A 17,462-nucleotide genomic window follows, 5' to 3' on the forward strand; every position below is an offset into this window, starting at 1 on the left:
AGGGAATTTTCTTATAAACAACTACTACTATTTGATTTCCAGTAAATTACTTTATCCAACTAGAAAAAATAGTAAGTGTGTCTAATATATAGCTGACTCTCAGTAAACAAATTGATGCATTAAGAAAAAAAAAAGAAAAAACAGTTAAGTGTCCAAGTGTCAGAGCATTGTACTGAAGCCCCAAATGTATTATGGAGGTTTTTTTTTTTTTTTTAAATTGTTTTGAGTGAGAAGAGAATTTTCACTGGACATTTTCCATTCCATGAATCCCCTCCCCCTTTTCCTTTTTTTCTCTCCAATTTTCTCAAAGTGTAAAGAATGAGGGAGAGGAGGAATGAATGTCTGTATATGCAAACAAAATATACTTTATATTTCCGTGCAATACAACAATTAGTATAAAAGGAACTTGTAGAGAAGGATATTATGATCTCATGCTTATACATATATATCGTTTTCCACATTTCTTAGATAAATGGCATAAGCCTCATCTATAGAGGATTAGAATTACTGAAATTATGACTATAATGGCCCATATAGTTCTGTAACATTTTTCACTTCATTTTCCATGTGAAAAGTGGTTCAAATATTATTCATTTGAAAATCTTCAGATTCTAGCTACATTACAAATAAAGAGTTGTATTGGCAAATCATGCTAGACTGTTCTTAAGAAAAGATTCCATGAATTGTGACAATTTTCAAAATGCCTGAGCAAATGTACCTGTTATTGAAATAAATTTAGAATGGTTAAATAAGTAAATAAATAACTTACAGGATTTTTAAAAATTTTATTGAAGTATAATTGATTTACAATGTTGTGTAGGATTTATACCAACTTTTTTTCTATGGGAATTTGACCATAGATCTAAAATAAATTTTAAGAGAATTTGAAAGTTTCTAAGTCAAATTAGAATCAAGTTTTTTTTGTTTGTTTTGTTTTTTTAAAGAAAAAATTTTTTTTAAATTAATCAATTTATTTTATTTTTGGCTGTGTTGGGTCTTTGTTGCTGTGTGTGGGCTTTCTCTAGTTGCAGTGAGCCAGGGCTACCCTTCGTTGTGGTGCACGGGTTTCTCATTGAGGTGGCTTCTCCTGTTGCGGAGCACAGGCTCTAGGCATGCAGGCTTCAAGAGTTGTGGCATGTGGGCTCAGTAGTTGTTGCTCGCGGGCTCTAGAGTGCAGGCTCAGTAGTTGTGGCGCACAGGCTTAATTGCTCCGTGGCATGTGGGATCTTCCTGGACCAGGGCTCGAACCCGTGTCCCCTGCATTGGCAGGCGGATTCTTAACCACCGCGCCACCAGGGAAGTCCCTGTTTTTTTTAAGATCCCATTACATCTACATGTTCCAGTCCTTCCAGGTAATAGTATTTCTCTTTCTTTTCTTTCTTACAAGGTTTGAAATTTACATCCAAATGGAAAGGAATAAGAACCTCTTTTGGTTCTTATTCTTCTAGGAAATAAGAAGACATTTCATACTTCTTTCACTCATTTTTTTTAAAATCAGGGTATCCTTGTATACTTTTCACTTTATTTTCAAATACCTTAACTTTCTGTGTTCACTTTCCCATCTTAAAATGGCAATAGTAATAGTTCCTACCTCACTGGGTTATTGTGAAAATTAAATGAATAAATATCATGAAGTGCTTAGTAAAGTTCCTGGACATAGTGAGTGCTCAATAGATGTTAGCCATTATCATACCTGCTGTTTTTTTGGTTTTGTTTTTATGTGTAGTTGATTTACAATTTTTTTTTTTTTTTTTGGCCAAACCACGTGGCATGCTGGATCTTAGTTCCCCGACCAGGGATCAAACCCATGCCCCCTGCAGTGGAAGCACAAAGTTTAAACCACTGGACTGCCAGGGGAAGGCCATGATTTACAATATTGTGTTAGTTTCAGGTGTATAGCAAAGGGATTCAGTTATATATATATTTTTCAGACTTTTTTCCATTATAGGTTATTACAAGGTATCGAATATAGTTCCCTGTGCTATACAGTAAATCCTTGCTGTTTATCTATTTTATATATAGTAGTATGTATCCGTTAACCCCATACTCCTAATTTATCTCTCACCACCCCTTTTCCCCTTTGGTAACGATGAGTTTGTTTTCTATGTCTGTGAGTCTGTTTCTGTTTTGTAAAGAAGTTCATTTGTACTTTTTTTAAGATTCCATGTATAAGTGGTCATATAATATTTGTCTTTGTCTGACTTACTTCACTTAGTGTGATAATCTCTAGGTCCATCCATGTTGCTGAAAAAGACAATATTTCATTCCGTTTTATGGCTGAGTAGTATTCCATTGTATATATGTACCACATCTTCTTTATTCATTCATCTGTCGATGGACACTTAGGTTGCTTCCATGTCTTATTAGCAGTTATTGTAAATAGTGCTGCTATGAACATTGGGGTGCATATATCTTTTCGAATTAGAGTTTTTGTCTTTTCCAGATATATGCCCAGGAGTGAGATTGCAGGATCATACGGCAACTCTATTTTTAGTTTTTTAAGGAACCTCCATACTGTTCTCCATAGGGGCTGCTCCAAGTCACATTCCCATCAACATTACAGGAGGGTTCCCATTTCTCCACACCCTCTCCAGCATTTATTATTTGTAGAATTTTCAATGATAGCCATTCTGACCATATGAGGTTATACTTGCTGTTCTTATTATTACTTTCCCCTTCTGATCTATTTGGGTTTATGATCTCTCAGCTGTTTAATTCTGACATTCTCAAGTATATAGAAATCAGCTTGAAATGGTTTAAAAATAGTACCACCTCACACTTGAGGTACTGAGATTTTTCTACGAACATTTATGAGACTAATTTGATCTCCTCAGAGAAGAATTTCTTCTGCTCTAGAAATACACTTTAAAGATTTGACCGGGGGAAAGAATCGCAAAATACAGAGTACCCAAAAATAACGTATTTTTTATGAGCTGAGTAAAAACTTGCAAATACCATGCCCCAGACATTATTTTTTGGGACTTCTCAGTACAAATTCTTAAGGAATCCCTGTCCCCATCCCACTCCAAAAGACAGTACAGTGGCATAATCCAGTGCCTTGTTACTCAAACCAGGGACTCAGCATCAGCATCTCCAGGAAGTTTGTTAGAAAAGGAGTTTCAGACCTGGCCCAGACCTACTGAATCATAATCTGTATTTCAAAAGGCACCGCAGGCGATTCATGTATACAGTGAAGTTTGAGAAAGACTGATGTAGTTGAGGTTCAGCTTTTTTTTTTTCCTTTATTAGGCCAGGATAACTTCAAATATTTTATAACTAGATCACAGTTTCTCAACCTCTTGACTGTTGATATTTGGGGCTGAATAATTCTTTGTTGTGGGGATCTGTCCCGTGCATTGCAGGATGTTTAGCAGCCTCCCTGGCCGCCACCCACTAGATGCTAGTAGCTCCCCAACAAGCAACAACGCCTTCATGCTATTATTATTACTATTACCTACACCTTCTGCTCTACCTGGACTTATAATATGCTCTGTTTGGTTCTGACATTGGCTAACAATGTTTTTCTGGTGAGTCAATGTTTGATTGCTAAATGTCTCCTTGGGGATTAAATTGCCCGCATTGAGAACCATAGAAATAGATCCACTAACTTTGCTATGTTCTTCTTTCCTTTTAAAGTCAGAGTATGTGATAGATCATTTTTTACTGTTTTTAGAATCTATTTTCAGCTTATTATAGGCCAATAAGTTTTTAAACTTACTTTTGATAAAATATTATCAAAATTTGATAATATATTACTATTCTTATCTGTTTTTTAAGTTTTCTGCTTCTGATCAGACAACTAAAGCACCAGGCAGGCAGAAAGATGCAGAGCAAAGTGTCAGATAGACCTACTAAGTGGTGAGAATTAAAGGAAGGAAAGTGGACCTAGTTTGGAGTGGCATCTAGTAGCTTTTCTCCTTTTGTTCAGAGTCTTAGAGTCACAGAATTTCACGTCTGGTAACATCTTCTCATCAACATTAATTTCCAGGACTTCGATTACAAAAGCCAAAAGAGATTAATTCATGAATTCAACAAATATTTCTTTTTCTTTTTTTTTTTTAAAGGGAACGCTATTTATTATTATTATTTTTTGGCTGTGTTGGGTGTTCGTTTCTGTACGAGGGCTATCTCTAGTTGCAGCGAGCGGGTGCCACTCTTCATTGCGGTGCGCGGGCCTCTCACTGTTGCGGCCTCTCTTGTTGCAGAGCACAAGCTCCAGACGCGCAGGCTCAGTAGTTGTGGCTCACGGGCCTAGTTGCTCCGCGGCATGTGGGATCTTCCCAGACCAGGGTTTGAACCCATGTCCCCTGCATTGGCAGGCAGATTCTCAACCACTGCGCCACCAAGGAAGCCCTCAACAAATATTTCTTAAGCACAACTAAGAATTTGGCACAAAGCCCCTGCCTTTAAAGATAGATGATAGGAAATTGAGATCCTAATTCAGCCCGATTCCCCTCGATCTGTGTCTGCTGAAGCCCACCTCAGAAAATGGAAACTACACCTTTCCAGTCACTGAAGCCAAAATCCATGGAGTCATCCTCAAATCCTCTCGTTCACACATCCCATCCAGCGGAAGTTCTTTTGACACTACTTTCAAAATATATTTTGACTTTGAATACTTCCATGACTACCACTCTGGTCCAAGCCCCAATCTATCCCTGGATGAATGCAGAGTCTCCTAATAGATCTCCCTTTTTCTACTCTTGCTCCCCAGCCTAATCTTATCATAGCATCTAGATTGATCCTGTTAAAATTTGAAGTCAGGTCAAGTCATCACATCTGTATTCCAACACCTGGTTGGCTCCCAGTCTCACTGAGAAAACAAGTCAAAGCATTTACAACAGCCTAGAGTAAGGCCCTACATCATCTGTCCCCTTTGTTGCTTCAACTGACTTCCATGGTATAAATACTCCCTTTATGGCCAATTTCAAGCCACCAATGTGATGTCACAAATCGTGGAGTTGTGAAGGTATTTGCAGTAGCACATCATTATATGGTATTTCCATCATGCAAATACCACTGATGTAAATAATCTCAAGAGCATAGATAATAGTAAAATGAAATAACTTAATTAGGAAGTGATAGATTTTGAGTATTTATTACTTTTGTTTTAATATAATTTATTTACTTAATAGTAAGTTTATATAATTTAATTTTTTAACAATGGCTGTGTTTGACAACCAGCTTACAAAATTCTTGAAAAGTTAACAGTTGGCTCCCAGGAGTCAGTTGAACTGGCTCTAACAGTGTTAGAGCACCAAACATGCACCTGCCTCAGGGCCTTTATTTCTTCATCTGCCTGGAAAGCACTTCTCCCAAATGCTTGCAAGGACTCCCTCCTTCATTTCTTTCAGGTCTTTTATTGAATATTACATTCTAGGTATTACCTTCCTCAGCCACTGTATCTAAAATTGTACCATCCCGATTCCCTATTCCAACATCCAGATTCATTTTTAACCTTAGCACTTATCACTATACAACATACCATTTCTCTCACTTGTTATTTACTCCCAGTGTCCTCCATTAGACTCAAAGCTCAATAAAAGTAGAGATTTTTGTCGGATTTGCGCCCTCTCAAATCCTAGCACTTAGATCTGTGACCAACAATTACTGGGCTCTCAATAAAATATTTGTTGAATGAATGGATCAGCATCACCTCTTCATTTCCTTTATTTTACTTCCTGTTCTGATTCTAATTGCCTAATAGTTAATGGTATGTTATATGTGAAAGAAATGGCATCTTTCCAACCCACATCTTTCCAAAGAAAAGGCATCTTACCTTCCCTGGTTCTTTATTTATTTTTTTTACTTCTTATTTATGCAGACCCCAAACACCAGCTCATTATTTTATTTTTGGCTTAGAAATACTTCAGCAAAAACAACTCTGTGGCTTCCCTTGTCCTGCCTGAGAATGATCCTAGTGAAATGATATTTCATATCTCACTTCTATGTAAGAGAGTCTGGGACCCATTGTTGAAAATTACCTTATAGAACTGTATAAATTTCTCAGACTGTCAAACTATAACTCCTAGACTTAGCAGCCTTCTCAGATGCTTTTTTGCTATGTTCCCCAAAAGGCAGCAGCTCACTTTCAGACAACTGCTAATTCTGCTTCTGAATGATATGAGGTGTCACAGACTCCATATAGATTATTCACTGAGGTCTCAGACACATAGGGAGTTTAGCTCCACAGACAGAATATTCATAATTTTCCATAAATATTCTCAACACTGTAAATTGGGTTTGATAGGAATAGGGTTGCAAACTGGACTATGCCCCCAGGGCAATTTTTTCTTGAAAAGAGTATCCCTTCTCTCCCACCTCCATGCTTCACCACCATACACAATTGTACTATTGTCCAAGTTACACTAGTAATGTTTTTGAAATCCAAGGATGTGATGTGATGTGATGTACTGTTTTATGAAGTATTCTTAAAAGCAAATAGAGAAACAATTTCCTTATAAGATATTTACAAAGAAATATTTCTCCCAGTGCTTCCTTTCAGGTCTTGCAAAGTCACAAACGTGCCCTAAAGATTCATGGGAAGAACAATCCCATGGAATTGTGAATTTGTGCCCAATAGATGAATACACCCAGTGAGTCAGACTCATGGTATTTTCAGCCTAAGTGCCCGTTTCTTATGACTGGTAGGAAGAAGTGCATATTGGAAGGTCATTGTTATATCTCTGAGGTCAAAGTGATATCAATTTTCTCAAAAAGAGTGAAGTGACCAATTCCATTATTAAGATAATATAATCAATTCATATCTTACTTCAAATATTTTTTACTACATTATATGGGTATTTAATCTTATAATTTATGTATTCCTTGAAGAGCTCACAGTCAGTAGAGACTGTCTTCAGAGGCAAAAGATCAAATTAAAATGCAAAGATTTGACTCTGGTGTGACCTTAATAGCAAATATCTATGGTTTGATAGGGAATAAACAGGTACTGTTCACATGTTGTGGTGGGTGTGAAAATTGACACAATCATTTTAGGGGACACTTGGGCAGTTCCTATCACAATAACAAATGTACATGGCCTTTGACACACTAGTTCCACTTTTAGGATATGAACCTAGAGATATATTCACATTTGTGCTCAAAGATAAATGTACAGGGATATTCACTGAAGCATTATTTTTAAGAGAGAAAATGAGAAATAGCCTAACTGTCCTCAATAGGGGACTGGATGAGTAATTTATAGTACTGAGAAGATGGGGAAGACAATGGAGCTGTCAATAAGGATGAAGTGGAGTTATACATTCTGACCTGTTAAGTAAAAAACAAGCCACCAAATAATATGTATAGTATGTCATATATGCTGAACAAAACATAAAGCAAGTATATTTGTAAATGCATAGAAGATATCTCAAAATATACATATCACACCCTTAATGATGATTATCCCAGAGCAGAAAAAAGAACTGGGGACTGAGGGGGAGGACATACGAAGAGGACTTTTATTTTTTACCATAGATACTTCATTCTCTATTGTTTGAGTTGTTAATCATGATCATGTATTACTTTTTAAATTAAAAAAATTAATAGAAATAAGTAACAAGTAGTAAAAAGGAATTTATGAGTTTGTTTCTCTTTTTTCTGATGAATGTTGTTTTGTGAGACAATGTGAACTAGTAAAAAGAACACAAACATGGGTTCTAAGTTGACTCAGCTCCTGTGGGGTGGTGTGTACCTGTGCGTATGTGTAAGTATGTGTGATAGAGGGTGCGGGGAAGCAAGAGTAGGACCAGGAAAAGAGTAACTACCTCACAGGGTTGCTATAAGAATTCAGTGAAATACTGTACAGAAAGGTCTGTAACAGCCTGCTAGATAGCAGGCAGGCACTCAATACAGTTTACTTACATTTCCTTATTCATATCCCACTCCAAGGTTTGAAGTCTGTTTGACTCCAACAAATGAAGGCAATGAGAAAATGATTAGAAATATGTCAAACCTGTGTTCTGAATTTGATTCTGAAAATACAGTGATCAAACATAATTATCTGCTCCTGTCACTTCTTTTTGCCCTTTTTGGCTAACTCTAGGCAAAAACAATGGGCTAAATATTTATATCTGATTCACTATGGTCTGACAGATAAGACCTCCTAAGGGATATGATTTAAAGATCACATGAAAAGCACCAAAGAAGGGGTCAGCAAACTGGGACAATTCGGACTTTACAATCCACAAAGTGCTTTATGAGTCGCACTGCTCCTTCACATCTGCTTCACCCTTACATGGATGAGACAGGCATGGGTGATATCAGCCTCATTAATGGGTGAGAAGGAAACTGAGGCCCAAAGAAGTGAAATGACTTGCCCAAGGTCACATTCTGAGCAGAGTCAGGTCTTATGCCGTTTGTATTCGTATTATTCTGCCATCTAAAAAAAACAGTGGCCTGTTCCAAAAGCTGAAAATGCGGAGGGAAAAACTTTTTAAAAAACAGGACAGCCCCACTTTTCCGGTAATAGAATGTAGGTATTCCATATGATCAGTGTATGTATAATATATATTATATATTTTGGCTTGATATTGTTCGGTTAGGCAATGAATAAAAATCTCAGGTCTGAAAGTAATCCAATATCATTTTGGTAAATCTATTGGAGGGTGAGGGAGTTATGCTTTGGTGTAAGCCTTTGTCCACTGTGAGTGAGGATTTGCTGGAGAAAAGAGTGTTGATTTAATAAATCATTTATCAACCTCTTGGTGGCACAATGGGCCTTCTAAACTTTGGTGGGCTGCTTGGTGTTTCTTCAGCAAAGAACAATCAATAAAGCTTACTTGGAGGGGCACTTGGGGACAAGAGAGGCAACCATATGAAGGGCCAAATGCGTGCGACTTTCAAAGAAAATACTATTTGGTGATCATGAAGTATGCGAAGGGCAGCTATGCTGAAAGGAAAAACCGAGGGTAGGGGAAGATCAAGGGCAGTTGGCATGTAAGCTCACCCAGAAAAAACAGACGATGTTAAACCAATTACAGGGATTACAGCATCTTAATTTTTAGGAAGGATCGGTTGTTAAAGAAGCCAAATTCCAGCCTAGGGAGAAACCGAGTTACAATTTGAAGGAGACTTGCCCAAGAACTAAGTATCTTTCCCATGTCTCCGAGAAAACCACGAGGCGCCAAGAGTGCGCACCCCACACCTCACCCCAACCTCTCAACATCTTGGCCCCAAACCCAGGCCTTTAAAATGGATTAGAGGTCCGGGGCCTACAATTAGTTGGCCTCCGTTGTGTTCTTTTCGCTCCTTTTTTCCACCCCACCCTTCCCCGATTAAAAAAACAATTCGCTGTGCCCTCCCTTTTAGTAGCGCAGCCCCCATCAGAGGGGCGGGTCCCGATCCCGACAGGCTCAGGCCCCGCATGTTGGCGGGAGCCGGCGGGGGCGGGCCAGCGCGGGTCCGGGAGAAGCCGAGCGAAAGCGGGCTACCGCGCGGCGCGCTCAAACTCGCGCCACCACCAGCTCAGGAGCTGCGCCCCACCCTCTTCGTCACCAAAGGCGCCCAGCCAATGAGCGAGCCGGAAAGGCCGGGCCTGCGGGCTAAGCATTGGGAGGGGGAGCGGCGGGAGGGGGCGGGAAGTCGAGGGCGGGCTACGTTTGATTGACAGCTCGCTCGAACCAATCCTCCGCGCGGCTTCTCTTCGCTCTCCTCTCTGCAGGGCTCAGCTCTTCGTCCCACCTCCTCCTCCTCCACCCTCCTCCTAGCTCCTTTGCGACCCGCCCCTCTTCCCCTCCCCCACTCTGCGGGCAAATCGCTGCTGGAAAGAGGCGGGGGACGAAGCGGCGGGCTTGTGTGGAGCCTTGAGGTGGGATTGACGGGCGAGCTGGCCAGTAGGAGGTAGGCTGATGGCGCGGCTGTGGCTGGAACCGGCCAATGGGCGGGCGGGCTGGGGGCGGAGGCCCAGGTTCCAAACGCTCCGCGGCGCCATGGGCTGAAAACTCAACCGAGATGGAATCTCCCAGTCTGAACCGGTTTCAACCGGTTCCGAGTTTGAGGCACTAGGAGGAGGGGGAGAAGCGGCTGCAGCGGCCGCGGCAGGAGCAGCGGGAGCTACAGCATCAGCAAGAGCAACAGTAGCTACAGCCCCGGCGGTGGTGCCTGTTCCAGTCTTTGCTGCTGCAGTCCGTGCAACCACCCAGAGGGGGAGGGGGGAACCACCAGTCGCTGAGGAGCAGGAGAAGGGGGGAAAGTTTAGGCGAGCCTGGGTGGGGGGGGCCCAGCGCCGGAGCCGCGTGAGGGAGCCGTATTTTGGTAGGGGGGAGTCGGACTGCAACTGGCAGCAGAGCGTCCCCCGGCCGTGTGGACTCTACAGCCCCTACTCCTGCCGCTCCTGCTGCCGCCTGTAGCTGGAGGGTCTCCCTGGGGCAGAATCTTTGGGACTTGACCCCGTTCCCCTCCCCCTTCCCTCACTCCCTAGCCAGGCGGGAGCATTTATTCCACAGATTAATTCTCCTTTTTTGGGGGGGTGGCGGGTGTGTGTATCGGGGGGAGGTGTCCCTGAAATAGTAAATATTGTTGAGCTTTTTTTGCTCTTATCCTCTTCGTTTTTTTAATTTCCTTTTTTAAGGTGGGAAAACTGTGAAACCCACCTTGATTTCCTCCCCTCTCCCTCCCCCATCCTCCCTCGCCCTAATCCCCCGACAAGGAAGGAAGAAGCAGTTGGTTCAATCTCTGGGTAAGTCGACTGTGTCTTCGGGGTCGAGGGTCGGGCGGCAGGGCGGGAGAAGGCTGGCGTGGGGCGCGGCGGCGGCCGCGGGAGGCGAACCGGGGAGGCGAACCGGGGAGGCGGCGGCGGGCCCACAGCAGAGCCTGCGATTGAATGGAGCCGCTTCTGCCGCTGGGGGATGGAGGCGGGGAGGCTGCCGCGGGAGGGGAGCGCTTGCTGGGTCATTCGCGTGTGCGGGTAGCGGTGGAGGAAGGCAAGGAGCGTGGTAGTGAAGTGGGGCCCGGCGCGGGGGTGGAAGGGCTTACCCAGCCCCTTGGGTTGGGGAGAAGTTGGGGTGATTTCAGGAACATTTCTGTAAATTATTAGGAGTGGAAGTTTCCAGAAATATTTAGTGCAGCAGCATTGAAACGTCCGCCTGCATCACGTGGCCCCTCGGTGGAGAGCTTGGGATCGCGGGAGGGAGGGGCTCTTAAGTCCTTGCTCCTCCTGCAGGGAAACTCAGAATCTCTGGTTTTTTACGGAGTAGAATTAGAAGTAGGAAAGGTTAGTTGATTTTTCAGGGAAGTGCAGATGAGGTTCTGTGCTGTAGTTTGTTTGGGGGGACTTGCGTGTGTAAAGTGATCGACTCATTTACTGCTGGCATTGTACAGTGGATAATACCCTGATTCTCTTTCATTCCCGTGTCTGAGTTTGGGGTGGGTGGGAGAAAGTGGTGTACTGGGGGAAGCATGAGAGATTTGCCCAGTCCGGACCTCCTCTGACCACGCAGAGGCCATGCTGCATAGAGAATGGGGCGGTGAACTTCAGGCGCCTGGTCTAAATGCCTTCTCCCGAGTATGGGCGGGGTGAGTGCGTGCTCCAGTATGCTATAGTTAGAAGTGCTGCACATCGGTTCGGGTGGGAAGAGAGGGGAGGGCGGGCCTTAGTGAGGTGTGTTTCTACTCAATGAAGCAGGCAATTGCCCACACAATCTAAAGTAGCAGTCTTTCTCCTTGCAGCGACTTGTTTTTTGACCTACTATGTAGTTATCATTAACGGTTATGATTTTTTGGGTTTTGGATGGGAGCTGGCAGTGTGTAGTTGCCTGCCTATTCAGTTTGAAGTGGCAGTGAAGGTATTTTGGTAGTCACTTGTAGAGTCACCACGTGGCTGGATAATACCTTATATTTGCTATACAGTGAGTGGAATTTAGGATTGAGTGTCCCAGGGAGAAGGAAAAGGTTTTGTGGTTTCTTTCACCTCTCCCGCTATGGCTGTTTGCTGTCTGCCTGATTGTGTATCTTAAGCGCGTGGGACACTGCTGTTAGTGGAAAGAATGTTTTGGAAGCTGTTTGATTTGGGAGACTAAATGTGCTTGGCATTGACTAGAAAGCCGCCATTTCTGTACTACGTACGGTTCGAGAATAGGTAGGTCATTTCGAAGATAGCCGCTAGTTTTTAGGGTGGCATACCCTGCTGTATTTAACACAAGCTTCTATTCTAAACCTGATTTTTTTTCACAGGAATTTGTCTCATTTTTGTAAGGACAATGTGCTTGAAAATGAAACTTTTTAGAGTCACTTTATTCTTTCTCGTTTTGGCTATTAAATTATGATAGGATGAAATAGGATAAAAGTTCGTTCAATTTTTAACCCCCCCAATCGAAAACATTTGATGTATATAGATCTTGGTTTTGTGGACATTGCTTTTCAGCCTCAATTTTTAAGATTGTCTGATCCTTTGAAATTGTATGGCACTTCAATGGGGTAAATTTACACTTCCGTTTGTGAAATATATATTTTCTTTTTCCTATTAGTATTTAGATCAAAGGTTGTGTATGTCAGGTATTTTGCATTAAAAATACATTTAATAACTGTTGTAGAAATTTTTGAAATCTCACCAGTTTTTACTGTCAACAGTGGATGGAAGGACTTAAGAGGAATAAAATTCCTCGAACTCATAATTTCTCAGTTTTTACATTATATCTAACCTAACTGATCCTTCAGACTTCTACTTTGTTGTAACTGATATTATCGTTAAATAAAACATTTGACTTAAAATTGCTGCCATTGTTAACGTTTTTTTACCTGTTATAAAATAGACAAGAAATAACGCCTTTTTCCTAACAAGCTGCTTTGTCCAAACATAATGTAATTAAGTTAGCCACCCATTTCCTGATCTTGGAAGGTTAAGAGAGGGAGAAGTAGAGATGACCATCTGACCTTGTTGGGTCTAAGTACAGTAAACCAGGGGTACTTAGCTCAAGGTTTCATGCATGGCTTTCATGGTGTCCTGAATCGTCTGTAATTGTATACAAGTTGTGAATTTTTTAAATTTGGCAACAGCTATCCTGTTCCTCTGATTGTGAGGCATCTTAACCCCAAAAAGTTTGAGGAGTGCTGATTTAGCCAGTCAGACTTAAGTGGCACTGGCTTTGAAGAAAAAGCAAAAGGAAAGATTTTTATAAGGCTGGGCAACAAGAATGTGCATGTGTGCCAGCATCTTGGAGTAGAATCCTCTTAAAGGGGTACCATTGCATATGAACCAGTAGGTTTTAGCCAGTACGTTACTTGAGGTGAAGAAGCTCATTTTTCTGTTATGGTAGAATTTAGTCTTATTTAGAAAATAGCAAGATTTTACAGCTTTTTGTTTTGCCAGTCAGTACTTGGAAATTAAAAAAAATCTTGTTTGACATATTAACCATAGTTTTTTTTCCTAGAACATATATTGAAGGAGCTTGTACGCTTGTAATTTAAATCTCCACAAATTCATGGATGAAAGAAACAAATATAAATGGTTTAATTGAGTGCAAAAGCTTAAGTTCTATAGAGGTTAAGGACACCAGATTTGTTAGACTTGTTAGCTAATCATTGCTATATATAGGAAAATCTTTATACCACATTTAATTTTTAGCGTCTTCAATATATCTTAAAAATTAAGGTAACATGAAATGAGGGAAAGTGAGCTTTTACTGAACTAGAAGACCTTACTTGGGGCGGGGGGCGGGGATCCATTTGAACTTCATCTGTATTTAAAATTTTCGAGATCAAGATTTTAAATTGTATCAGGTTTTAGGACCATAAATTCTTTAATAATCATTTTTAAAACGGGTTAGGGTAACTTTATATACATGTTAGTAGAAAGAACAGTATGATTTTTCTGGGGTGTAAAAATAAAGTGAACCGTAATGATGAATGCAGTTGTGGAGTACCTAAGTAACTTCAGCATTTATCTGCTTTTACTATGTCAGTTGTTTAGGTAAAATCTCTGAAATACAAAGTAAAATATTTGTAAGAACATGGTTGAAGTAAAATAACTTGAGTAGAAACTTTTTGACAATATCAAAACTTCATAGGCGCCTTAAATTCTTTCTCTTTATTTTCAGTAATCTATGCCAGCAATTATGACAATGTTAGCAGACCATGCAGCTCGCCAGCTGCTTGATTTCAGCCAAAAACTGGATATCAACCTTTTAGACAACGTGGTGAATTGCTTATACCACGGAGAAGGAGCCCAGGTAAAGTAGCTGATCAAAACATTATTGCAGAGTAATAAAGTTGTTGAGTTTAGAATAAAATTTTAAATTACCACCTTTTTAAAAATATCCCATAGTTTGTATTAAATTGGAATTATATATTCTGAGAGGTGGTCTGGAGAAAGAAATTGCATTACATTTTGAAATGGTTTAGAGTGGGAAGTTTTGGAATATTTTTATTATACTTGTTCTGTTCTTCAGCAACCTTTACCCCATTTAATAAAAGATATAGCCCAATGTATTAAATGTTTTGTAGATATTAGAGGTTGTATGTCCCTTATATATTTAATGTATTTGGAGTTAATATGAGTCTTCTGTTTTTGAAACATTTAAATTGCAGAAGTACTTCACAGATAAAACTTGTTTTAAATATCCCACAATACCAGGTATCTTTACATTGTTTGAATTTTAGCACTTGTAAAAGTGCTAACTGTTAAAATAGGAAATTATCTTACACTTAATCTATGTTTTGATCAGTTTAAGGTTTGGGTTTTTTTTTAAAAAAAAACAGGCATGTTTGTAAATTTAAAAATTTTTTTATGGTACAAGAAACTGGACAATCTTCAATCTGCACCCTGTGGACCTAATAAAGTTTTAAACGAGTAAAAGTTTCTGTTCCTGGATTAAAAAAATCTTATAAGGTGACATGACAGATATCTTATTAGTAAAATTTTGTTGCCAAAAAGTGCATTTCTGGTAGATAATGTATCGTCAAGCCATTAATTTATATTTGCATAGTTAAACCCTGGCTAGTTTGATACTTTTTAGAAACCTCTGAAAGGTGGATATAGTAGTATCTTTTATAGATAGTCCAAAAAACATGATGTATAAATATTAGCAAGTGCATAAGTATTTCTGTTCCCTTCTGAAATCTAACATTGGTTTCACTATAATAAAGAAAAAATTTAAAGGGAAAAAGGGCCATGAAAGTTGTATGAGTGGAAAAAATTACAGTGATTTTGTAAGCTTGTTAGTGCAGTTTTATACTCCTAGGCGCTTTCGATCAGTGTTCTTGTCTCCAAAAGCATTCCTGAAAAAGTATCCGTATTTACTACACATACCATACATTCAACATGGAGCTTTAAGCTCCATTTCATCCCAGCATGGATGTATGGAAAGCAGCTGCTTTTGGAAGAAAGTATGACAGTAAGGTTGAAATACATGAAGTAAGGTTGGGCTCAACTTTGACTATATTAGAAGCATAAGTCTATAAGCCATTAGGAAGATAGGCATTTAATTTTATCACATCATTAAGCTGCCACTGCTCTTTAGTCTTCGTTCTTTTTTAACCTGGTTCACAGCATCTAGAAGTATGATGACTAAATAGACCAGTGTTCGAGGCTTATAACAGAAGTAATTATGAAGACTATGTTGTAATACTGCTTTAGTAATGTTTCACAGTGTCGAGATTTAATGATTTGTTTTAAATTTGACTTTTGAATAAAGACTAGATTTAGAAAAGTGTTTACAGATATTTCCATTTATGAAGACAAAATTAACTTTACCAAAAGTAAGAATTTTATGTCTGGTTAGATTTCTCATGGGACAAGTCAGTTGCATAAAGAATAATCAGTAAGTTGGTATTTGTTGTGGATAAGGGAACAGGCTTAGAGCTTAAAGGCAGTTAAGAACCCCTTTTCTGAAAGTGATATCTTTAAACTTCCTTGTTCAATTTTTTTATATACCACTTCTTGGGGGTTTTATTTTGAATAAAAAGTTGAAGGTTGCAGTGGAAAACATGTTTTGTTTTTTTCTTTTGCGGTACGCGGGCCTCTCACTGTTGTGGCCTCTCCCGTTGCGGAGCACAGGCTCCGGACGTGCAGGCTCAGCGGCCATGGCTCACGGGCCCAGCCTCTCCGCGGCATGTGGGATCTTCCCGGACCGGGATACGAACCCGTGTCCCCTGCATCGGCAGGCAGACTCTCAACCACTGCGCCACCAGGGAAGCCCGGAAAACATGTTTTTAGTGTTAAATGTCTTAAATTTATTCCAGTAAGATTTCTAGTCATTCCTCTAGAGTCTCATCTACAAAGTTACCTACCTTGCAAGAGACTGGAGGATTAGTGATGAGGTTTTGTAAAGCACCTGTTAGCGGTGACTGCTATTTAGGAGCCATTCTGTTTAAAGGGGACTTTGAAAGTATAATGAAGATGATTTCACATACGTGATGTAAACTCATTGTTTGGGGTGGTTTTTTTTTTTTTTTTTGGCGGTACGCGGGCCTCTCACTGTTGTGGCCTCCCCCATTGCGGAGCGCAGGCTCAGCGGCCATGGCTCACGGGCCCAGCCGCTCCGCGGCATGTGGGATCCTCCTGGACCGGGGCGAACCTGTGTCCCCTGCATCGGCAGGCGGACGCTTAACCACTGCGCCACCATGGAAGCCCAAACTCATTGTTTTAAAATATGGTTTGGTGGGGAGTTTTTGTTTGGCTTTGGTCTGTCATAAAATATGTACTTAAAATAGCAAGTAGAAATTATGCTAATTAAGCTTTAAACTCACCTGTATGTAGCCTAACTTTTTTGAAAAGGATTTCGTAACTTTGGAGAGGAAGGAATTATTAGAAGGGTGGCCTTTAATCTGTAGATAGAACTTTTGCCTAGATGGGTAGTATAGTAGAATAATTAGCACTGTAATATTAGGACTACCTTCTGTTATAAACATTTTTCTATTTTTAGCCAAGTAGGACGCCAGGGAAACAAAAATGTTGGAGTTGGGTGTTTTCTCCAGTACTGTGTTAAGTGTCTTGAACTCTTTTATCTATTGCTTAGCAACTAAAATACTTTCACCATTCAGTTAGTAACACAGGGAGATGCCAGATTTTCTCTCTCCTCCGTTTCCCTTTGTGCCTTTTTTAACCCCTCCTGGGGTTTTAAGTTAATAAAGGAATATATTTTTTAAAAGAAGAAAAGGATATATTATGTAAGGACAGTGGGATTAAGACAAATTAAAAAAAGGATGCAAATACTAGCAATAACTTTAGAGAGTAAAATTACAACAAAAAGGATGACTGAAAAGGAAGGAACGTGATTTATGGGGAGATGGAAATGAATGGTGATAGTGTGGGAACTATTCATTTATGTGTAGAATGCTCATCACTTCAAAAAATCTGATAAAGTTGTATCTTGACCAAATAACTTACTAGGCATGGATCTTTGATGTACCTTATCCTCTTAATATTTGTTACTGTTTTATATGCAAGTCTATCCAGTTAGATATTCTCAGGAAGAGAATCAAAACACTGCTAAAATGGGCTTTGGCCATAAATAGTTCACATC

At 40.2% G+C, this 17,462-nt stretch overlaps 1 protein-coding gene across 1 annotated transcript in view; it reads left to right on the forward strand.

The window, feature by feature from the left end:
- Positions 1–9,953: 9,953 nt before the first annotated feature.
- The window catches only part of XPO1 (exportin 1), a 44,084-nt gene continuing 36,575 nt past the window's right edge, over positions 9,954–17,462 (forward strand). The window contains exons 1-2 of the mRNA XM_019942884.3: positions 9,954–10,681; positions 14,037–14,168. Coding sequence (XP_019798443.1) covers positions 14,043–14,168 — 126 coding nt within the window. The 5' untranslated portion in view covers positions 9,954–10,681; positions 14,037–14,042. The remainder of the gene's footprint in view (positions 10,682–14,036; positions 14,169–17,462) is intronic.

Source organism: Tursiops truncatus, chromosome 14 (genome assembly GCF_011762595.2).
Source record: "Tursiops truncatus isolate mTurTru1 chromosome 14, mTurTru1.mat.Y, whole genome shotgun sequence".
Classification (NCBI taxonomy): Eukaryota; Metazoa; Chordata; class Mammalia; order Artiodactyla; family Delphinidae; genus Tursiops; species Tursiops truncatus.